We start from the raw sequence: 23,928 nt of genomic DNA on the forward strand, positions 1-23,928 counted from the left end.
AGAAAACGGATTCCTAGACCGACTCCGAAATAAGAGGAAGGTCCTTTGTGCAAAATACGACCTCTGCAACATCGAAGCCCTACTCGCCTGGTGCGCAGTCGGTGCCGCCAACGGAACACTCCCAGACCAATATGCTACGAGCATCCCATCCTGGCAAGCCAGTCAAAGAGTTTACCAAGGCCGACTAGACTTCGCCCGAGCTCAACGTCAGCTTCTCATGGCGGCGACTATGCCTCCCGTTCCTGAGGAGTTCACGGTCTATTCTGCTCGGCTTTTGGAAGCGACTTCTCAAGCAGGAGACGAGGTCGAGCAATCTACCTCGGACCCTTCTTCGTCGCACACGTTACGCGGCGAAAGCGATGAGACTGGCCATGACGGGGATGCTGGATCTGTTGTGCCTGAAGATTCGGACTCGTCTCACACATTGCGAGGTGATAGCGTAGCGCCCGGATCGGAATCTGGATATGACGCGAATGAGGAATCTGCTGGTGATGACGTTGGGGTTTCCTTGTCGAATGTGGAAGATGCTGGGGAGGATAAGGACGAGGAGATTGAGGAGGAAGAGGAAGAGGAAGAGGAGATTGAGGAGGGCGAGGGCGAGGGCGAGGAGGAAGATTCTAGGGAGGGTGAGGAGATTGAGGAGCACGAGCACGAGCACGAGCACGAGGAGGAAGATGACGAGGAGATGGAGGAAGATGATGAGAATGAGGATGAGGAGATGGAGGAGGACGAGGACGAGGACGAGGAAGATGATGAGGAATACTCCAAGCCGTACAAACAGTGGAGGATGATCTACAATAACAGAGCTGGGGAGTTGCAGCGTTACTAGACTTAAGAAGCTTGATAAGGTGTTGAATGGTTTTTGTGCTTTGAGCGAGAGAAAACTTCTCCGTTACTCATGATGATGATGATTCTTCAAGACCAACGCTCGACGTCTTTTCTCTTGCATCCTTCCCAAACCTCCTCATCAATGCCCCTAAACTCATAGAATACTCCTTCACCGGCGGCAAAATTTCCCCTCTCCCAATCAACCTCCTTAAAGAATTCTACCAACTCCGTCCCATCCATCATTCTTATTAGTATAAATAACCTCACACAATTAGCTTAATCGACCAACATTATCGGCATGAATAACAACAAAAAAAAGAAAAGATCAGGTATTCATCAAAGGATCAGCCATCTCAAAGTACATATCTTCTCTCTTAATACATTAAGTACGGGGGTGGTAAGTATCTAGAAGCTATAATATATGCCCTGCTCTCTCTGCCGTACTGTACTACATGCACTTCTTCTTCCTTTCTCGCTGAAGCTTCAAAGACAATGCAAGAAAACAAAATCTCTCGCAGCCGCAGCCGTTCAGACATACATCCACCCTCATGCAAACTAAACCAGACACTGAAATAAAAAGATGCTTTCCGCTCGCTTCAGAGGTATCTCAACCAATGCCGCTCGCAAATATTCGAGCAGAAAAGTAAAAAGCGCGCCTCGCTATGCCAAGGAAATTCGAATGAGAGATAGATCCCTCCCGTCCTGCTGTTGCTGGCTGGCTGGCTGGCTCACTTATGCGTCTCTCCTTCTCTCCCTCCAATGCAAACGCCAACGCTACGAAATGAGTTTCGTGGTACGTATGTTCAGTTGAAAAGAATATCTCGACTTCCATCACAGCCTCTCACCATTTCCCACCAATGCACCATGTCTGTATCAGTCTCAATGGCGGGTGTTTTTGTACCCAATTGCAGGTCCCTGATAATCTCCTCCGTTGAGTCGGTGTTCTCGGGCGTCATTGGCTCTAGTGGCGCAGTGGACGCGGCATTCTATTCCGGTCCTGTCCGTCTCGAGCTTCTTTCTTCCTCTTCTTCCAGGACATCGCTCAGACGGGTAGGGTGATGATGTCTCGGAATATATTGCTGGTAGTTGTCGTATCCCTGTCCCGAATAGTCCGGCCCAGCACTCTCCTGAAAAGTCTCCATGGCTTGCGCGCTGGTAGCAGGTACGGAAGGAGCTTCGGGAATGGCACCGCCACCATATCTTGCTGCAAGTTCGCGTTCACGACGAACAGCTTCTTCGGTGTCAAAGTCGTCTTCACTCTCAATGCTGCGTACAGGACCACGTCGACGGAAGACTATTGGGCGACCTTGTTCATCGCGGCGAATGTTACCACCCGCATCGATGGCATATTCAGTGTCACCTTCGCTGAGCTCGGATTCGAGATAGGATCCAGGATCTGAACGTACATCCTCTCGCCTTATTGGTGCTGTTTGTGCTGCAGGGACGGGCACATTCTGTGACGATGTCTGTGATGAATGTAGTGACGTTCCTGGACCGGCATGCTGGTAGAAGCGTTCAGGATCTGCACCTGCGATCTGCGCGGCCAAGGCTGCGGCACCGCCACGCTGTTGGCTTGGTGAAGCTTGTTCTTGATATGTAGCAGGTATCGCGGTTGACGTTGTTGCTTGTGATGTCGGTGTTGTTCCATGTGGGTAGTACGTGCCCTGCGCAAGACTTTGATGCAGTGGTGGTGGGTGTCGTCCGCTATCCGTGAACGGATCGGTGTTGGATGGTGAGGGACCTTCCTCACGATAGTACTCTCTCCCATCGTCAGGGCTTGCAAGTCCTGCAGCTCCTGCTAGGCCAGCACTTCCATATCCTTGCCCATCCCGGGTGACTGGCCTTGCTCCTTGACTTGCACTGCCTGTCCGACTGGGTTGACCAAAGTACGGCACCACTTGGACTCCGCTAACCAAAGTGACTCTACCCTCTTTCAGGCTTTGAGCGGTATCCAAAGATTCCTGATTTCTCCTGCCTAACTCTTCCCAAGCACGGCGAGCTTCATCTTTCGAAATCATGAGCTCACGCCTCATTTCAGCAACCTCTCGCTTTGCATTCTCGATGGCAAGATTGGCATCAGCTTGAGTTCGTGTAGACTCTTCTCGCGACTGGCGTTCGATCTTGAGTTGTCTCTCCAGACCCGCCTGAATCTCGCGATTGCGCTCATTGTCGGCTCGTGTCTCGAAGAACCATCGCTGAAATTTACGCTCGCTACTAGCTCGTAATCGTTGAAGCTCGACGACGGCGTGGAAGAGGTTTGCTCCAGCAGCGGACAGGTCGGTAATCTGCCTGTTCAGGGTTGAGGCGTTAGGCACCGCTTCACGTATCTCCTCCGTATTCTGTTCGAGCTTGTGCAACCAGTAGGATGTCAGACCTTCCCAGTGTGACGACAAGGTCTCCCATCTCTCAAACGCGTGAGGAAATGAGGATGATTGAGCACCGCGCTGTGATCCCTCTCCCACAGTCGAAGCAGCAGCACCAGCCGATCCAGCATGTGCGCCAGCCGATGCGGCAGGAGCAGGTTGGCGAGGTCCTGCCTGGCTGCTCTGTGTTCGACGTGAAGCACCGGCTGTAGCTGCAGCTGGTTGTGAAGGGCCGGCCTGCGGTATGCTGGAGCCTCTCGTCCTGTTGGGCGGCGGTTCCGAAGTTGTTCTACCCGTCGGTTCGCCAAGAACATTGGTGCCTGCAACCTCGCCAGCGATGCGACTACTCCTTCGCTCCGCTTGACCGGGGTCGAATTGGCCTTCTGCAGCTCTCACATCCGGGCTGTATTGACTTGAGGTGTTGGAGAATCTCGGCGCGGCTCCAGGCATTGTGGCAGCTCTCCGCTCAGCACTTCTTCGTCTCTCCTCAGCTACCCGTTGCTGTTCCTCTACCCGTTGCTGCTCTTGCCGTCTTGCTTCTCGTGCATTGCGATCTCTCATCACATCACGCGGAGTCCTAATCGGCGTGCTGCTGGAACCAGACACTGGCACAGGTCCTCCTGTTCGTGCTCCGCCATTGGATGCTCGGGCAGTGCTGCCACCGCCGAGATCTGACATCTGAGCGTTCTCCTCAATCTCGTCGGCGGTGAAGGGGTTTGGCTTACGAATGGCCTCTTCTAGCGCATACAAGATGGCAGAATGTGTTCGCTTAGAGATTCGAAGTGCTGGATGAGGTGCTGAGGTGGCAAAGTGTGCACTAGTCGCTCGCCGATGATGAATTGGCCGTGGTGGCGACGATGCTGCACGTGGTGGAGGCGAAGGCTCTGGACGTGTTGGTGAGTCTGCGCGACGATCGGGAGGGCCGACAGAGGTCGATCGCAGACGAGATGGCGTGAAATCGTCAAATCTTGGTGCACGGCGGAGACTGCGACTGCCGACGCTGCCACTGCTGGAAGAAGGTCGCGAGAGGTCTGCAAGTTGTGTGCGGAGGTGTGCCTGAGCCTGCTCCTGGCGCTGTATTAATGAGGTCGTATAGCGTTGTTCGTGGGTCTCGTTTCGGTCGTTAGCACTGCCGTGGATTGGGAGCGACACGGCTGCTGTGCGTGCGAGCAGTCCCGGCGAGCGCTATCGTGGTGTGCAGCAGCACGCAAAAAGTGTTTCTGCGTGGTCGCGCAGTGCCAATGGCAATGGCAATGGCAATGGCAATGGCAATGGCAATGGCAATGGCAATGGCAATGGCTCGGTGCAAGTGCAGTGCAGCCCGGTCAGGCTGGTGGTCGCGAGACCGGGGGTTGGTGGAGATCAACAGCTACAGCTGGTTGCCGATGATGTCGCGGGAGTGGTCGCTCGGAGCTCTGCTTTGCGACAACTCAATTGTAAGCCGATCGCAGCTTCCCTTGTAGTAGACTGGAATGTGGGTGGCAGTGGTAGCGACAGGAGGAGTGAAGACAGAGCCATCGTTCGCTGGGACAAGGGGGAAACACGCGATCGCGTTTTGTGAAAGTGGCAGGGAAGGGTGAATTGGTGGATTTGGCGAGGCTGGGACTCGGAGTTGGAGCGAATGATGACGAGAATTCGAATGGCTGGGCCGGCGGAGCTGCATTCAAAGCTTCGACCGCGCCAGTGCTGATGCTCACACGTCCATTTGCGACAGCCAAGGCGAGCGAAACGAAGGATGGCAATTGAAATGATCACTTACCTGCTATTCTTGTTTGCCGCGCAGCAGCAGCAGTAGTCGGGCCGTGCTGGAGGTTGGGTGTGATGCAGTATGCGCTGGCAGTCGCCCGACCGCTTGTGGCTGTTTGCGCTGCAATCGCTGGCCAAGCGGCACGCTCGAGCGACGAGCTGTTCGTCGACGATGATCACAGTGGTGACGCTCTCTCCGAGTACCTGGCACCGTGCGATCGGGCCGTAGATCCAAACAGTAGTGTGAAGGGAGGTCGACGGTCGGCGGGAGGCGTTGGCGTGGGCGTGGGTGTGGGCGTGGGCGTGGGCGGGAGAGTGGTGGTATATGAGCCTCACCATCGTCGCATCACCGTCGCTGCTTCCCGGATGTAGGAGGTCGCTGTCGCTGAGTGGGCGCGCGAGGAGCCTCGTGCTGTGCCGGCCGTGCGACTCCAGAGTCCAATGCCCTCCAGCTGAGTTGCCTGCCTTGCCTTGCCTCGTGCTGCTGGCGACAGTCGCGTGCAATTGGCCGTACGTCTGTCCCCAAAACCTGCCTTGCAGACGCACAAAATCGATGGCGAACCGAGCAGGAAATGCATGCAACGCACGTCAGTCGGTAGGCGGCGTGCATTTTGTTGCAAGTCGCCCATAGTGCGCTCTTGTGCCAACGCAGCACGCGAACTCCGCGAGTCACCCCGGCCTGGTCCATGTCCCTGCCGTCTCTCGCGGCCGCCGGCAAGGGAGACGCTTCCGCCGGGAGATTGAATGATGATGAATTGATGCCCATCCCCATCCCCCCTTCTCGTCAGCAATAGGAGGATGATGGTTGTTTAGGTTCGAGAGGAAGACGGGGTTGTGGGAGAGAGAAAGAATGTGAGTTGGGCATACTCCTGTCTTTCTACACCACCCGAAGAGCTTGCACGCGCGCTGTCTCGGCCTTTCGCTGGGAGAGAGGGAGAGCAGTGTGTGGCCGGCGAATGAGCTGCCCAAGAGCTCTCCTTGCGACTGACATGGAGGTGGGACAGCTTCGCACGCGGAACGGCTCATCATCTCTCCATCTCGCAGTGTTGGTAGCTGCCATCTACCACTCTTGGACATGTTCGGATTTCCGCTGCTGCAAACGCCCATTCCGTACCAATCTGTTCGCCGCTGATCAGGAGGCTTTCTGCTGCGGCTTCATGCACATGACAGCTGCACAACATCTCGCCTACCATTTCGTCCGAGAAATGCCCTTTCAGGGAAGCAGCACGTACACCCCCAAAAGTCTCAATAATGCATTTGGCTATTACAGACGCCATGGGTCTGTGGTCGCAACAGCAACCCGCTCTTCATGGAACAGCCGGTATTCAGCCCTGTGGAACACTGAACGCGAGCACCAATAATCCCATATCCAGGAACGCAAGTCTGCGTGAACGCCACCAATATTGAGAGACCACAGCAATACACAGCAATCGTTGAAAGTACCAGCGTCACACCCAAGGACTACAACAAATCACCGAAGGAGCCCAACCTTCGTAAGAGAAAAGTGCCGCTTCGCCTTCGCCTTTTCAGGAACAGGCGCGGAGCCTCTTCAGCCTTTCCAATGGTCCCTGCCACTATCGAAAAGCTTCGCACACCCCACGCGACTTTTCGTGTCGCCTTTGACTTCAGCATGTCGTGATCCGTGCGCTGCCGCGGCGTTGTATTTTCTCGCGACTGCTGTCATGAAGAAGCGCGACAAGATGATGTATAGATCGTTGTGAATAGAGGTGTTTTGCAACTCGGAGAGTCGAAGTTCTCTAGGTTTTTTAACTGCACTGTCAACAGGGAAGAGACCTACGAGACTAAACTAAGGTTAGTTAAAATGGCTTCCCTTTTGAGTCTTGAAGAAGGCGCTCTACCTCTAGAGCGCCCTTCGCAACTAAAAGAGGAAATCCAGGCATAAAATGCTATACAAAGTCGTGCCCTTGTCTTGAAGTAGATATAGTAACGAGGATGCTCGGGACCACGATACTAACAATCTCTAGTAACCGCTTGACATAATTCAGTACCAAGTCATCCAGATCCGGTTAAAGGATCCACCTATTGAGGTTGCAAAGTGGTTGCAAAACACCTCTAATACAGGAAACTGCCCCGAAGATTGCTGCATTGGCTTTGCTATAGCGAGCAAGCCAATCACCTCGAAGAGTCGAATCCATGGCGAGTTGCTACCTGACCGTATCCACGACGTGCTTAGCACAACTTTTCCACAATAATCTGAGAATCACACGCATAGCGCAATGATGTGATGCCAAGTTAGCAAAAGACGTATACACGCGATCGAATGTCAGTTTGACAATCAACGAAGCCAGCATCCATAAAACCTGCCACGTAGGTCTTAATAAACATACCATCTCCCTCTCTTCCATTCCTCTCATACCACACGACAACCCGGACATCCCCATCCGCTCCTTCTTCAACAACTACGCAAGATGTATCCAACCCACACTCAACTCCACAACCTCTTTACCCTCCTAACCGAAGACCGCTCAGCCTTCTTCTCCCACGTCTCACCCGGCGTATCCTGGACAATAATGGGAACCCACCATTGTGCAGGCCACTACACATCCAAGCAGGAGGTCCAAGCCAAAGTCTGGGAAAGACTCGAGAAAGCGATGAAACCTCCAGGTATAAAACTCGCAGTCAGGAATGTTATAAGTGGAGGAGAAGAGAGTCCGTGGTGTACGGTTGAAATGGTGGCGAAGGGGAGTGGGATTAATGGTAAGAGGCAGATTTTATATTTATACACTTACGAGAGAATGGAGTCTGGTGGCTAAACACACGTCGACAGGCTTCAACTTCGAGAATTGTTATGCTTGGTGCTGTCGTTTTGACGAAGAAGGTATGATTGTGGAAGTGAGGTCGTACTTGGATTCTGCCATGGTGAGGGATGCTTTGGTTTTGCTGGATAGGTTTGGGGAGAAGTATGAAGTCAACAAGAGGGCGGAAGTGCCTGATGTCTTGAACAAGGAGTCGGCTTGTTAAATCTGGTCAGCTTCACTATGCTCTACGGCACCTTTCGATCCAGTAGTCAGGCGTTCCGTAGATAATTCCAGCCAGTGCTCTCAGCTTGATATCGTCTACTCCGAATTGCAAGGTGACAGGTGCTTCCACTGGAGACTCTTGTTCCAGAATGGTAGCTATTGCCGCAGTCCGGAATTGACAGACGACAGATCATGCGTCCAAATGCCGCAAGACCGATCTCAGACGTAACCAGTCTGCAAACTTCCCAGCATTCATGTGTTGAAGGTCTTTTGAAGATGCCCCTTTCACGCCACCGATAACTGTGCACAGCGACTCAAAGAGCAGTCTTCGTTGCTCGCAGAGTGGAGTATCTTTCAGAGGAGAGAATTATGTTGTCAGAGTGATCATACCAATAGTATATCGTAGCCATCCTTCGGAATCGTTATGGCGTCATCGTCACTGCCATACTTACGTCGCAACACCTCAAAGACAATGAGTCCCATACTTGTGCTAGGAACCTGTCGCAGTGTGGACATGAAGAAGTCTCGGTACAGCCAGCGTTGAACACCGCCGTGTCGCCGTGCCACGGCTAAGACATGCCTGAAAGTCTTCCGATACGCCGCTGCATATAGCTTGAGTGCGCGCATCTTGGGCTGTCCGGGTTTTGCATGGTCATGGCTATCGATCCATTCTAATCTGCCATAGTGGATTTCTTGAATGCGCGCCAGAGGATGGTGAACAAGTGACTGCGCAACGGATGCAACAACGCCAGCTATACCCAAGAACATTGGTTCGACCAAATAATGTGGACGAATGACTGGCCGATCTGAGCTGGACAGCTGCTGCGTTGATATGGATTCTCGCTGCCTGTCAGACAATTTCGACCAGGAGCCGTAGTATCGCGATACGAAGCCATAAAAGCATTGCGACTTGATAGACTCAAATGTTGCAAAGAACACTCCAGCACCAAGCGCATCACGAACGAATGACAGAGTCCAGCCCGCATAGATGCCTCGTGGCCCAATCTCTCGTGTCTTGCGCAAGGCGTACTGCCACATGTTGTCATACTTTCCAGCTAGCATTTCTGACGACTGGAAGCGGACTTGTAAAGCATCGAGGGGCGCTGCAAGCACGGATTGGAAAGAGCCTGCAACACAGCCGGCGGAGAATGCTGTCGCCCAAGAAGGAGGTGGATATACATGTTTGGTCGAGCGGGACGACGGTTCGTGTAGTTGACCCAGTGTATGCAAGTAGGACGTATATAGCACCGCGCCAACAGCAGTATTTGCTATCAAAGGCGGCAGGACATGATTTGGAAGAAAGCTCCAGCCATGCTGTCGAACAGCACTCCAGAGCAAAGCAGGCGAGGTCATTCTCCAGGACCATGCTTCGCCAGCAACGACGCTTGGATTGATGGCTCTTGCATATCCCTACGTATGATCAGTCTAGATCAGAGAAGGACACGATGATCCCAGACATACCATATAGCTGGCACCACATCAGCCTCCGCTTGGACATCGAGAACTTTGGTGATTTTCACTCACTCTATACGCGGTCTGAAAAAAGCCTTGATCGGAGCTCGAAAGTAGAATGTAAGCATTCTTGACATTATGGCACGCGAAGTAGCAGCTGTAAAGCCGGTCTGGGCATCTTTCTTCTGTTTCTTCTTCTTAGCTGCGTGATACTCGCCTTCACTGCGGAGTGCAGCAGCTTGGGCGACGCCATCATCACTGCCGTCATTCATCTCCTGTTCTGAAGTTCTGTATGTGCCAACTCATGATGCTGACCGAGACGATGCCATCGTGAAAGGAGAGATGGACGACATGTGAAGACGGAAGTGAAGGTGCGATCACAAGGTGAGCTGTTAAGAAGTGATCCCACTGCTATCACGTGAGCTGCTGCCTAAGCACAGACACTTCCGGCTCGCGTTTCTACGCGACCTTCATCACTGTCGCGCATCCAGCGACACCCACCTGTCTTCTGCCCATCGCCTTTTCCGCCGCCGCCTGGCACGCCAATACATCATCCAGCGGCATCAACATCAACAATCGCGACGATGGCGGACGAAGTCAGTATCGACAAGACGCAATTCCACACCCGCCTGTCGAATCTGATTACAGCGTGGAAGGCAGATAAGCGCGGTGGCAACGCCCTGTATGGCGACGTCGGCAGTATTGTTGTCGTCGTTGGCAAGAGCGACCAAGATGGCGTCTTCTACAAGGCAAACAGCATGCAGTTTTGGCTGCTCGGCTACGAGTTTCCAGCAACGCTGTTTCTGATCACGCTCGAGGCCATGTACATTGTCACCACTAAGAAGAAGGCGCAATACCTCGAGGCTCTAAAAGACGGCAAGACCCCAGTCGAGATCATTGTGCGAAGCAAGGATGCCGAAGAGAACGCCAAACAATTTGAGCGCATCAACGACATTATCAAGAACGCAGGCAAGAAGGTGGGCACTATCGCCAAGGACCAGTCGACCGGACCTTTTGTGGCGGAGTGGAAGAGCGCATTCGGCGACATCAGCAAGGAGATCGAGGAGGTTGACATCAGCATCGCTCTGTCGACTGCCATGGCTGTCAAGGACGAGAACGAGCTTCGCGCGATCAGAAATGCTTCAAGCGCTTCTGCCTACGTGATGAAGGACTACTTTGTGGAGACTATGTCCGACATCCTCGACAAGGAGAAGAAGATCACCCACAAGGCTCTATCCCAGAAGGTCTCCAATAAGCTGGATGATGAAAAGTTCTTCCGCGGCATGAAGGGCGTTGGCAAGTTCGACTCAATGCAGCTGGATTGGAGCGTGTCGCCAGTCGTACAGAGCGGAGGCAACTTCGACTTGAAGCTCCAAAATGAGCCCGACGACAACAATCTGCACCAGCCAGGCGTGATCATCTCAGCGCTGGGTCTGCGATATCAAACATACGCATCAATGATCGCAAGAACATATCTCGTGGAGCCGAACAAGCAGCAAGAAAGCATGTACAAGCTGCTCTTGACCGTGCACGAGACAATCATCAAGGAGATGCGAGATGGCGTGATCGCGAAGGATGTCTACGCCAAAGCAATCGGCGTGATCAAGGCCAAGAAGCCCGAGCTCGTTGAGAATTTTGTCAAGAGCGTAGGAGCAGGCATTGGTATCGAGGCGAAGGACAGCACCCTCAATCTGAATGCCAAGAACACGCGAACACTGAAGGATGGCATGACTTTTACGATCACCACCGGATTCTCCAATCTCGAAAATCCAAGTCCAAAGGATAAGAAGCGAGACGGAACATACTCTCTCATGCTCAGCGACACTGTTCGTGTGACCAGCGGCAACGAAGCTTACTGCTTCACCAAGGACGCTCCTCGTGATATGGAGAGCGCATCCTTTTTCTTCAACGACGAGTCAGAAGAAGAGAAGAAGCCCAAGGCGAAGAAGGACCCACGTGTCGGCGCTGTGGCATCGTCGAATATAACAAAGACGCGATTGCGAGCACAGGGCGGGACGACGGCGAACGAGGAGAAGGAAGCTGCACGCCGATCACATCAAAAAGAGATCCACGACAAGAAGCAGAAGGAGGGGTTGGAGAAGTACCAACAGGGTCACGGCAACCTCAATGGGACTGAGGAGAAGAAGTTCAAGCGCTTCGAATCCTACAAGCGCGATGCACAATTCCCCAATCGCGTAAAGGACCTGACTATTCTCGTGGACCAGAAGAACTCCACCATCATTCTTCCAATCATGGGACGACCGGTGCCTTTCCACATTAACACCATCAAGAATGCCACGACGAGCACAGAAGCTGGGTTCACGTACTTGCGTATCAATTTCTTGTCACCAGGTCAGGGTGTTGGCAGGAGAGATGACCAGCCCTTTGAGGATCCCACTGCACAATTCATTCGATCATTGACGTTCAGGAACAAGGAGTCCGAACGCATGGATGATATCTCTTCACAAATCACCGAAATGAAGAAGGCCGCGGTCCGCAAGGAGCAGGAGAAGAAAGACATGGAAGATGTCGTTGAGCAAGACAAGCTTGTCGAAATAAGAAATCGTCGGCCACACAGACTCGATAACATCTACATGCGTCCGGCGATGGAGAGCAAGCGAGTCGGCGGTGCTGTAGAGATTCACCAGAATGGTCTCCGCTACAACCACCTCGGCAACCAAAAGATCGATATTCTGTTCAGCAACGTCAAGCACTTGTTCTTCCAGCCTTGTGCTGGTGAGCTGATCGTGATCATCCACCTCCACTTGATCAATCCTATCATCATTGGCAAGAAGAAGACCAAGGATGTGCAGTTCTACCGCGAGGCCACCGAGATGCAATTCGACGAGACTGGAAACCGCAAGCGCAAGCACCGCTACGGTGACGAGGAAGAATTCGAGGCAGAACAGGAGGAAAAGAGACGACGAGCACAACTCGACAAGGAGTTCAAAAACTTCTGTGAGAAGATTGCCGATGCAGGAAAGAGCGAGGGAGTCTCGGTCGATATTCCTTTCCGCGACCTTGGCTTCAATGGTGTACCAAGCAGATCTTCCGTGCTCGTCCAGCCCACGGCAGACTGTCTGGTGCAGCTCACCGAGCCTCCATTCATGGTCATCACACTCAACGACATCGAAATCGTGCACTTGGAACGTGTTCAATTCGGTCTCAAGCAGTTTGACATGGTCGTTGTCTTCAAAGACTTCACCCGACCGCCGGCCCACATCAACACCATTCCAGTCGAGGCGCTTGATGGCGTGCGAGACTGGCTCGACAGCGTCGACATTCCATTCTCAGAAGGCCCGCTCAACCTCAACTGGGCAACGATCATGAAGACTGTCATTCAGGACCCTCACACTTTCTTCAAAGACGGCGGCTGGTCCTTCCTTGGTCAAGAGTCGGACGACGAAGGTGCCGAGGAGGAGTCGGAAGAGTCGGCGTTTGAAGTCTCCGAGGAGGATCTCGCATCAGAGGAGAGCTCTGAGGATGAATCCGACTTTGACGACGATGCTTCGGCTGAGGCGTCTGATGAGGACATGTCCGAGGAGGACGAGGGCGAAGACTGGGATGAACTGGAGAAGAAGGCCGCGAAGAAGGATCGTGAGGGCGGACACGACGAAGAGGACCGCAAGTCGAAGTCGAAGGGGAAGAAGCGGTAGAGCAGACACGCTTGTCGTCATTCAGCTAGCGGGTGCTTTGGCGTTGACATTTTTCTTGGGCAAAAGCGAAAACGAGCTGCAGGCTAGAATGCCACCATATGCTTGCTTTCTTGTACTTTATTGAAGCAGTACACAGCCCAAGAGCACGAATCACGAGCATTTTGTGTAATACCCCGGCCGCTGCGACACGTTCCCGTCTAGTCAGCAGTTCAATTCCATCACACGACTACTGACGCAAGCTCTGGTATGTATGTATGTAGTGCTAAGGTACCCTAGACATCACTCTCGACACCCTTGCAGACCCTGTGTGAGACCATCTCAAGGTCCACGTATACTGACCAAGAAGTTAAATTCAAAGTAGCTTCAGCACACCCCGAGGGTTCCATAAGCCCCTGCAAAGTGCCCTAAAACCACGCAAATTAGTGTACAAATCGGGGTACTGCAAACACCCCTTGTGCAACCTAATTACCTCGGATTTCTACCGTTCCGAACAGCCGTAATCGCTCGAAAACGACTAAGTCTACGCCTACACCTTAGTACTACTACTTCTACCGCTTAGAAGCGACAACCTCTCCTTAGATCCGTCGTTTTAGTAGTCTAATTAGTATAGGAGATAGTATACGAGAGGATTAATCTATCCGGTACGGTTTAGGTAGTATACCTATATATAACCTTCGATAGGAGGAAGAAAGAAGAGGTTAACACTAATAGCTATAGAACTAATTATAAAACAGATTAAGTATATCTAGTACTATAGTTAAAACTAGGTAGTAACCCTCCTCTCCCTCGATATCTTAGGAGCCTTTAACAATGTCTCCTATAAAAGGCTCCTATATATACTTAAATAGAAAGCTATACTAAACTAGATAGTCTAATTTATCTAGTCCTTCCTATAGGAAAGATTAATATAGCTTATTCTAGGCAAATTCAAATCAGACCTAATACTAACTAAAAAGGGAATCCCCTAAGGATTAATACTCTCCCTAATCCTCTTCCTTATCTTTATAGTAGACCTACTCCTACTCCTAGAATTAAAAAACACATTAGCATTAGGGTTTGTAGATAACACAAACATCCTAGCCTAGTCTAAGACAATAGAAACTAAGTTTAACTAACTACAAGATCCTAGAAGAGAAGTACTAGGAGTATAAAAAATAGGTAAGGAGGTATAGAGCAAAATTCGCCTTAGAAAAGTACTAGCTTATCTACTTTAGCAAGGCTAAATCAACCTATAATATAAAGCAATTAATTACTATCTAAGGCTTTGAAACCTAACTATTAGTAGAGCTTAGGGTACTAGGGATCTAGCTAGATCTAAAACTAAATTAGGGACTATAAGTAAAGAAGGCAAAGTAGAGGGCAGATACTAGTATACAATCTATTAATAGGCTTATAGCCTCTATATAGGGGGCTACATTCGAGAAAGCTAAAGTTATATATAAAGCAATTGTTAAGCTAGCAATGCTATATAGAGTATAGATATAGACAGCCTAGAAGAAAACACTAAAGAGGATTAAGCAACTAGTTAGCAGGTCCTAAACCTAAAGCCTAAAGAAAATCCTAGGAGTATACAAAACTACACTAACAAGGGTAGTAGAAATGGAATTAGGGATCCTACTAGTTAAACAATACTTTAAGGGACTAAGACACTAATATATAGCAAAGACAATAGAATACCTAGCCTAACAGACTATCTAAAAGGCACTAGACAAGATAAAAGCCTAGTATATTAGGACTAGGAAGCGAGATAGACTACAAATAACTCCCTAGAAAGTTAAAGACCTAGAGCAATATAGAGTCTTAATAAGAGAAATGCTAGAGAAAGAGCTTTAGGGACTAAATATAAGGCTAAAGGAAGACAAGCTAAAGGGAGAGAAACAAAGCCTAGTAGAGTCAATTGCTAGATACCTATAGGAGTAGGAATAGAATAAAACACAAGTTAGACTAGGAACCCTAAAGGCACTAATCAAATTTAGTTAACACAACTACTAGCTCTATAAGGACCTAAACAGGGCCGAGGCAAGCCTAGCTATCTAAATCAGATCTAAATACATTAGACTTAGATCTTACCTATTTAGAAGAAACGTCCTAGGAATTGAAAGCAGAGCTTACTAATATAGCTACCAATCTTAGAACCCTAAGTATATACTGCTAGTCTGCCCTTAATAGTTAGAAGGCAGAAGTAATTAGAGACTAAAAGTAAGGGAAAGGGAATACGACAAGCTAATCTAGAGCAAAGAAGACCTAAAGAGGATAGTAAAGTAGATTATTAAACAGGGATTTGTACAACAATTCGCACTAGTAAGGGAAACTAAGGAGTAGATAAGAAGGAGGGAAGAAGAGGGGGAAAGAAGGGCAGGGCAGTAGGCAAGGTAGTTAGAGGGTAACAACTATAATACTAGTATACCCTAGAGGAAGGAAAACAAGGAAACGAGGAAGATTAACACTTATAAATAGGACAGGAGGGAGGTTTTTACTAACTAAGTTGGTTTCCTACCTAAAATAGTATATAGAAACAGACCTATATAGGCCGAAAGGCACTATAATAGGCAAATGAAATATCTATCTATCTATCTATATATAACCTTCTACGAGCGCGTTTCGAAGATATTATAGGCTTACTAATTAAAGGCTTCTAACGACGAGGTTTATAAGAGCTACCTAATAGCTATAGTAGATTAATTAAAGTGTCTTTACTAGGCGACTATATAGGTAAAGAATATAGAGCTATAGATAGTACTATAGAAGGTAGCTCTATATTAAGATATTAATTAAATAGCTATCTAAATTAATAACGAGTTAAAGAAGAAAGAGAGAGAGGCTCTCTCGCGGAAGAGGCTTTTATCTACTCGGCGGATGCCTTAGGCATCAAGTTATATAACCTTTAGTTACGTAACCTCGAATTACATATACAAGTCGCTAAGATCGTAATAGCACTCCCCCCCTTCGTAGGCGACGTCTATAGCGCTTTATCTACTCGTTGCTTATATAGTATTACGATTATAGCAACTAATAATAGTACGCTCGGTCGCATTAATATCGCTAAGTTAATAATACGTAGTTACGGCTTACGCGGGTAGCGCTTATAATAGTCCTTTACTACTTCTTACGTATTAGTAGCGTTCTCGGCGGCTTCCTATATCGGTTTATTATATCTAATCTATTTTACTTTGTACTATATATTATCTCCTTTGCCTTTTATATCTAGTATTCTTTCTACCTTCTACTCCTTATTACCGTCGATAACTAGTAGCGGCGGTAGCTCGTATCGTTAACTAGGTATGCCTATTTTAGGTACTAGTATAAGCAACGAAGTATAGAAGACGTTATAGATACGTATTAAATTAGGCAGCTTTAGTTAATACGTATAGGGCGATATTACCTTAGTAATCTTATACGGTCCTAAGTTCTTAACGTCGAGTTTAACGTTAGGTCGATCCGTACTTATACCTTTAAGCGATAGGAAGACTTTATTACCGATACGATAGGTAGGAGCAGGTCGGCGGTATTAGTTAGTTAAGTCTTCTATACGAGACTACTAATACCGTATCTATTCGATAAGATATATTTCGAGGCTCTATAGGTAATCGATCTAGGCTTAAGTATTATTATCTAACGGTAAATCTTCTTCTAGTAGGGTTAAAGATTTACTTCCGAGACGAGGATTGTAACCGTAGCTAGCTTAGAACGGTAACAATCCGGTAGTTTTAGAGAGTACGTTATTTATTATAAATTCGGCGATAGGGAGCTAGAGGCTCTAGTCGTCTTACTCGTAGTTTATATATAATCGGAGATATCCTTCGATAACTTTATTTAAGCGTTTAGTTTGTTTATTAGTCTATAGGTAACGAGCGGTCGATAGGTTACGCTTAATATATAGGCGCTTATATAAGCAGTTCTAGAATTTAGAGATAAACTACGTACCGCGGTCGGAAGTAATAGTATTCGGAAGACCGTAAAGCTTCTAAATGTAGGTAAGGTAGGTATCTACTACTACTTAAGCGTTTAAGCGTCCTTCCTTATATACGAATAGGAATCTTAGACCCCGTAGTAGTTCGGGTTAGTTTGGTTTAGTTTGCTAAGCCGAAACTCTAGTTTAGTTTAGGTTAGTTTGCTAAGCAACTATATAAGTAGCTAGTTCGAACTATATAATTTATCGGTTTTTAAGAAGTGTACGAATGTATACGTAGCTTTAAGCAAGCCCTTTGTAAGACTTAGTAGTGTAGCCGGCAGCGTAGCCGGCATTTTTAGTCCTTAGTACTTATAGAATTTTCGAATCCTACTTAGGCTACGTAGTTGTATAAAGGTACTTATATAACCTTAAATCTATAGACAATTAGCTAAGGGCACTAACTAATCAAAAGCATATACACACACATACAAGGCATTATAGTTTAGTTCGGAAACTGCACTCCTTAGGTATAAATTTTATCCTTTCGTTTACGGTTCAATTCCCTAACTGCTTAGTAGAATGTCTTTATCTAGATCTAGGTAGAACTTATCGATTTCCCTAGAAGTCCTCCTCCTTAAGAAGTTTATATACTTTCCTACCGAACTATTCGACAATATTAAGTACTAGGATAGCTCCTCCCTCGGTATCGGCATAGTATATAAAAGAGCTATAAGGCAGCTCTATAGAACGTTCTACTAGTTACTCGCTATACTAAGGCCGAATGCTAGTTCGTTCCTTAGAACTCTTAGTTATTTAGGAGATATAAAGGGTAGGGTAGGTAGTAACTTCGTATTATATAAAGAGGTAGAGGCTGCTATAGAAGAGGCCTTCAACCTATAGAAGATAGTGAAAGATATAGAGGTAGCTGTAGGTCTAGGTACCTAGTTGAATTTTTAGTAGGTAGAGTATAAGGATATTTAGAGGGAGTATTAGGTAGAGTTGCGAAGGCAGGTGTATAATATGCTCTAGAAAACAGGGATAGTGCCTATAACTATAACTATTAGGCTCTTTAACCTTCCTTATTTTTCCCTATTTTCTTTTTATAAAAATCTAAACTAATACAAATCAACCGGAATGTCTATCTTCTTTTAGTTCTTTGAAAAACCTAGCAGCGTAGCTAGTAGCGTAGCCGGCAGCGTAGCCGGCAGCGTAGCCGGCCTTTTTACTCCTTAGTACTAACGGGATTTTAGGAGACTTCTATTCCGTACGGCTAATAAAGCATACTATACTATATATATATGCTTAGAGAGTATTTAGAGCGCGGTATACAGCGCCGTATAACAGCGGCTTATTTCGCATATAGAAAAGCTTATAGATAACACTACGAACATCCTTTCTACTAGAATATCTATCCTACCTAGCACCGTCTCGAATATAGACATTCTAGCCTTTTAGAATCTAATCGAGTGCTTTGAAATCCTTATCTATAATCGTTATACGCTTCGCGTAGATAGCTTAGAGCTATAAGGTTAACCGCTAAAATAGTATTAGTATAGTCCGAAAAGAGGTAGAAGAGAAACATACATTCGAAGATACGAACTAGGTAGGCTTCTATAGCCTCTTAAAGGGCGCCTATCGCGGAGGCTTAGAAGCGAAGGTCCGTTCTATAATCCTAGGCAATTTCGCGAACAAGTCGTTAGAAAGGAGTTTTGCGGATTAGGAGCTAAGAACTCTTCTAATACTACCGAATCTTACGGAGGGCTACGGCTAAAGAAGGATTAGTAAAAAGATAGTAAGAATGCCGGCTACGCTGCCGGCTACGCTGCCGGCTACGCTACCGGCTATAAATAGGACTTACTTCTTAGGCGCTATCGACGCTTCGTACGATTGCTACTAGCAGTAGAAGCGCTAGTTGTCGTCTTACGTAGAGCCTTGCCCGCCGTTATCTTACGCGGAGCCTTACTCGCGACGCCCTTTCTAGCACTAGAGCTAGCGGCAGTAGCAGCAGCCCTCTTACGTTAATATACTATGCTCGTTCTACTATTTCCGGTCTTATTACGACCCGTAGAAGTACTAGGTCCCTTCTTACGAGGCGTCGTAACTTAGTTAAGTAGACTCGCTATTATAAAAGTCGTCGAATTAAGGAAAAAAGTGCGTTACGAAGGTATACGAAGGCGCGCGCGGAGCGAGGGTATTATAGAGGTAGTAGATATAGAGCGTAGAGATATAGGTATCGATACGAAGGTTAAATATAGCGGTAGTATCGCGGTGTCGCTAGGCAACAGAGTAAGCTTCGCGCAAGCCTATATTATAGTAACGTTAGAGCAAGGAAAGAAGGCAGGTACGGCTAAAAAAGGCAGGCACGGCTAAAAAAGGTAGGTACGGGAGACTTTGAAATATAGCCGGTATATGTAGCCGGTATAGTAATAGGCGAAAGCCTCCTTTTAATAAATAGCCGGCGTAATAATAGTATCTTACTATAGTATAGATATTCTTTAGTAATGCCTTTACTAGCTATAGTAATCTTATAAGTAACCTAGGCCTATTGCTAGTAAATATAAGAAATATTAGGTAGGCTATACTAAACAAGCTAGTTATTTAGCAGGAAAAGGCCTACTACCGTCTCTATATACCGGCTACGAGTGCCGGCTATCGCTCTAAATTCAACTCCGCCCTATCTCGGAGGCTAAGGTACTAAGCGGAAACCCTATAGCTTATATTTACTCGGTTGTCGCGGAGCGCTTATAGGTAAGGTATTAGAAAAGAGTATAAAAAGTACGAGAAGAGTATCCTAGGATATAGGTCGTAAGTGAATAAGAGTAGTACGCCTAGTTATTTATATAGTACGTTACTCTATACGACTAAGAGCCTATATTATCTTATACTTCGCTTATAAGACCTCGACTCTACTAGTATACTATCGATCTCTTCCTCGGTTACTAATACGCTGTCTTAATTCTGCTTCGAGTTGCCGGACTTAGTACGTATCTATAGCTATATAATAGCGCTACGCATTATAGAGAATTTCTCGTTAAAGTTTCTCTCTCGCAGGCTTGCTATCTACCTCGTAGTATAGAGGATTAAAGTGCTAATACTAAAGAATCTCCTTATAGTTAGGATGCTAGGGCTCCTTAGGACCTTTGTGTTTTAGGTCTAAATAGAGACGTATTATAAACGTTCTATCGCCCTTTCGCTTACTACCCGCTAGGTCGCGATATACGAAGAAACTAATCTAAATATAGCTCGTCTCTATAATAGCCGGGTAAATATAGAGCGCTAGGTTTCTACTTCGTACCTTAGATTTAGGGACGGCGCGGAGATAAAATTAGAAATATAGCCGGCACCTATAGCCGGTAAAAGGATGCGAAAATAGGCCTCCTCCTAGGTTAATCTAACGACTAAATACAATTTCTAACTAATCCGCTATAAACCGACGCCGAATTTTAGCTAGAAGCTATATATCTTTATTTTAAAGAGTAACCCGCTTCGTATAGATAGCAAGGAGGTTTAAAAGCTTAAGCTCGGTTACGAGAAATGCCTCCGTAGCTTCCTAAAGAGCACTAATCGCCTTAGCCGTAAATCGTATACTAGACCGAAAATCTAATATAATTTCTCGGACGAGTCGCTAGAAGGGAGTCTTAGGGATTAAAAGCTCGGTCCCTCTTTTGTTTTAGAAAAGCCGGATCTAGCGAAGGGCAATAGTACCTAGTTTGAAGCGCCGCTTCTTTATCGTCGAGTCCTGCCTTGTTCCCTTTCTTTTAATAGAAAGATAACTTTTCTTCGCGATAGTCTTCGTCCGTCTACTCTTTTTAGCCTTCTCCTATCTACCTATAGCCTTCTTATTTTTCGGTACTATTTTCCGAGGAACCCCCTTCCTTCGTATATACTATAGAGAGCCTTGCTCTTCCGATATCTCGTTCTCGCTACGGTCTCCCTATGCTTAGCTTACTTTACCCTTGCCCTTTAGCCTCTAAAGATATTTATCTACGCGTTTAGGCGACGAGGGCATATCGGTAGGACCTAGAAAATTAATAAGCATATAATCGTAAGGAGACATTAATGCTTCTTGCCTTTTAGAACAAATAGTCTTCTATTAAACCGCCTTATTAGGTTATCGTTAGATTCGAATAAAGGATAGTAGCTTAAGGAAGGGGAGGCAGCCGGCTTAGGAAGGCCTAAAGAGCCGAATCCTTAAGGCATATTTATCTTTAAGAATATAGGGAAAGGGAAGAAAGAGAGGAAGAGCGAATAGAGAATTAGAAATAGTCCGTAGGTAAGCGGGGTCGGTTGCTATAGCAACTAGTCTGTTTAGGTCCTAGGAATTCGAAACACATTTCGGATATATGCCGGCTATATACGCCGGCTATATTACCTTATACGTAAACGCTTCGTCTCCTTAAAGCTACTCTAAGCCTATATACGTTTCCGCTTCTCGACCCGGTATCGCCTTCTACCTCCGCCCTCCTCCTCTTTGTTATCGCTAATTAGGGTTTCGCTTAGACTAAATTTCGTATTCTCTTCGCGCTCCTAGGTTTCTTCGATCTTAAGGTTTTCTAATTCCTCGATTAACTCCTTTAGTATAATCTTTAGTAACCTGCCTTAGCGATTCTAGTAGAGGAGATAGTATCGGAATACTATAATAGATTCGAAGGTAGTAGGCGAGTATATTCGATTAAAGCGGCCCTAGTAACGAGCGATACTAAAAGACCTCTTATAGCCTATACCTACGCTCGGGATAGCGAGGACGTCCCGAGCGACCGACGCTATTATTAAAAACTTAGGCTCTAACCGCTACTATATAGCGAGAATATCGTCTCCGAATTCGTCTAGAAGACCGGTAAGATCTAGAGATTATTAGCCCTCTTTCCGAGCCTACGGGTTTATACTTACTCGCGCGCCGATAGAGATCGAACTCTTCTTTATTTACCTTAGTAGTTGCTTCCTCTTCTGCCTCTACTTCCTACCTACGAAACAGGTATAATGTCGGAGCCTTCTAAACCTTCTTTTTCTTTATAGGAGCTGCATTTAGACTAGTTTCTTTCCGACGCTCGTAGAACATCTTTTCTAGAATAGTCTAGTAATGCTTCGGCTATACCTCGTCCGCCTTCTATTCCGGCCTCTACTAGTATATATCCTTTTCTACTAGGTTAAGCAAGCACGTAACGCTATAGATATCCCTAAACGAGTTAAAGGTAGTACTATAATATTTATACAACTTAGTATAGGAGGTGTCTATAGCTTTCGTTATAGCTACTTTCTAGGGAACGCTCTTCTTAGCTAGCTTAGCTACGGTTTCCTCGAGCTCGTTAAAGAGCTAGTTATAGTACGTAAAGACAAGGTAGATCGTCGGTCCTCGGGTTCTTCTAATCGTAGTAGTAACCTTCGCGTAATACTTACTAATATCGACGAGATACTCTACTTAGCGCTATTCGGCGGCGGTAAGGCCGAGCTACTTAATACCCTCGGAACTCTAATAGATCTCGAGAGCGGTACGTAAAGTATATCCCCTCGTAACTATATAGAAAGTCGAATCGAACCGAGTCTTAACGTCTTAGGTAAAACGGAGTAGGCGCTAAGGAGGCCGCTTTTGCTATCGCTTATTCTATACGATATTCTAGGTATCGGTTTTAGGGCGCTCGATTAGGTTCTTTTAAATAGCCTCGAATCGGTTATATCTCTATAAGCTCGAGTTCGTATATATTGCTAGACGACGAAGCTAGAGAAAAAGAGTTAGAACTATACTAGGTTGCCGGCTATAGGTACCGGCTACGGACAAAAGTTATACCTTATATAAAACGAGAGCGAGGCTCTCTACCTTATCCCGTCTTATTGCTATAATAAGTTTCTCGACTTTCGACTTTGCTTTATCCTTATCTAGGATCTTCTATTAGTCGTCGTTTAATAGTGCAATTTTAAGCGTCTTAAAGAGGGCTCGGATCGCGATTTAAACTATATAAGCGAAGTAGGGAAACTTCTATAGGGATATAACTAGTAACGACGTCGGCTCCGATTTAATAGGGCTAGGGCTATTAATAGGCTCCTCTTTATCGTTATTATCGTGCGTATTATCGTACGTATCCGGAATCGTAGCGAGCTTAACATTCGGAAGATTAAGCTAGATTATAGACCTTATAATCTCCTCTACGTACTCGATCCTATCGATACAATTAGTAATTTTAAAGATATATACGAGTGAATTGTATATATAACGCCTTATATAATGTTCGATTATTACTAGCGTTGTCCGTAGTAATCGAGATTAGTTTCGTTATTACGCTAACCCTATCTATTGCCGTATAAACAAGCTTCGCTATATCCTTACTAGTATAGGAACCTAGAATTTTAGGGAATCCGATTATAAGTTCCTAGAGTTTCTAATCCGAATTAATAAAGTATAGTATAATCGAGAGGAAGGAGGCTCTTATAGTCCGGCTTAACTAGCTATCGATAGTAATAGCTACTCGGCGAGTATTACGGAGGATCTCCCGAATATCGTCTAACGTAGCCTCTTTGTTCTTTTCGAATATAATACGCTAGGTTATCGCGCCGAGAAATAGGGGAGGGTAGTTTATAAGATATAGGTATGTCTTCTATATAGACTCCCTTTCGTAGAAGTCTTCCGGAAGACCGTTTATAGCTAGTATTTCGTTTACTAGTTGCTTAAAGTCTTCGGGGGAGAAATCGGTAGCCTTTAATCCTAGAGCTTCCTTAAGCGTAGCCTATAATAATTAGCTAGATCTCTACGGTTAATTTAGGTAGCCGGAATCTATAGCCGGTAGCTATAGCCGGTAGCTATAGCCGGCATTTTAGAAGATATACCTCTTTCTAGAACGCTATATCTATATTAACTCTCCTCTCTCCTTAAGATTCCCGATACTATTTAGAATAGAGATAGTTCGTAGGCGATAAGTTCCTATCCCCTAGTTTCGGGTATTTTAAGATTAAACCGTAGAAGTTATAGACAATTACTAGTTAATCTTTAAGTCGAGAAGTCGTATAACGGTATAATA

The 23,928-nt window shown here is 46.8% G+C and overlaps 3 protein-coding genes across 3 annotated transcripts; 1 reads left to right on the forward strand and 2 right to left on the reverse strand.

Moving 5' to 3' along the window:
• Window positions 1-1,395: 1,395 nt before the first annotated feature.
• On the reverse strand, window positions 1,396-5,276 carry MYCFIDRAFT_202651 (uncharacterized protein; the record flags this gene model as incomplete). The annotated part of the gene is made up of 2 exons (XM_007925756.1): window positions 1,396-4,265; window positions 5,142-5,276. 2 exons carry the CDS (start codon window positions 5,274-5,276, stop codon window positions 1,815-1,817), a joined length of 2,586 nt encoding a protein of 861 aa, XP_007923947.1. The 3' UTR covers window positions 1,396-1,814.
• A 2,613-nt stretch (window positions 5,277-7,889) lies between these two features.
• On the reverse strand, window positions 7,890-9,712 carry MYCFIDRAFT_49465 (uncharacterized protein). The gene is made up of 3 exons (XM_007924353.1): window positions 9,443-9,712; window positions 9,380-9,386; window positions 7,890-9,328 (listed from the first exon to the last, which is right to left on the reverse strand). The coding sequence occupies exons 1-3, from the start codon at window positions 9,640-9,642 to the stop codon at window positions 8,303-8,305; spliced, it is 1,233 nt and encodes a 410-aa protein (XP_007922544.1). The 5' UTR covers window positions 9,643-9,712; the 3' UTR covers window positions 7,890-8,302.
• A 242-nt stretch (window positions 9,713-9,954) lies between these two features.
• Window positions 9,955-13,196, forward strand: MYCFIDRAFT_214382 (uncharacterized protein; the record flags this gene model as incomplete). The annotated part of the gene is made up of 1 exon (XM_007925757.1): window positions 9,955-13,196. One exon carries the CDS (start codon window positions 9,955-9,957, stop codon window positions 13,024-13,026), a length of 3,072 nt encoding a protein of 1,023 aa, XP_007923948.1. The 3' UTR covers window positions 13,027-13,196.
• Between the last annotated feature and the right edge of the window lie 10,732 nt (window positions 13,197-23,928).

Source organism: Pseudocercospora fijiensis (genome assembly GCF_000340215.1).
Source record: "Pseudocercospora fijiensis CIRAD86 unplaced genomic scaffold MYCFIscaffold_2, whole genome shotgun sequence".
Lineage (NCBI taxonomy): Eukaryota > Fungi > Ascomycota > Dothideomycetes > Mycosphaerellales > Mycosphaerellaceae > Pseudocercospora > Pseudocercospora fijiensis.

What these genes read in the sequence shown, in the direction of transcription:
- MYCFIDRAFT_49465 (XM_007924353.1), bottom strand. Translation starts at nt 9,642, where the DNA reads ATGAATGACGGCAGTGATGATGGCGTCGCCCAAGCTGCTGCACTCCGC.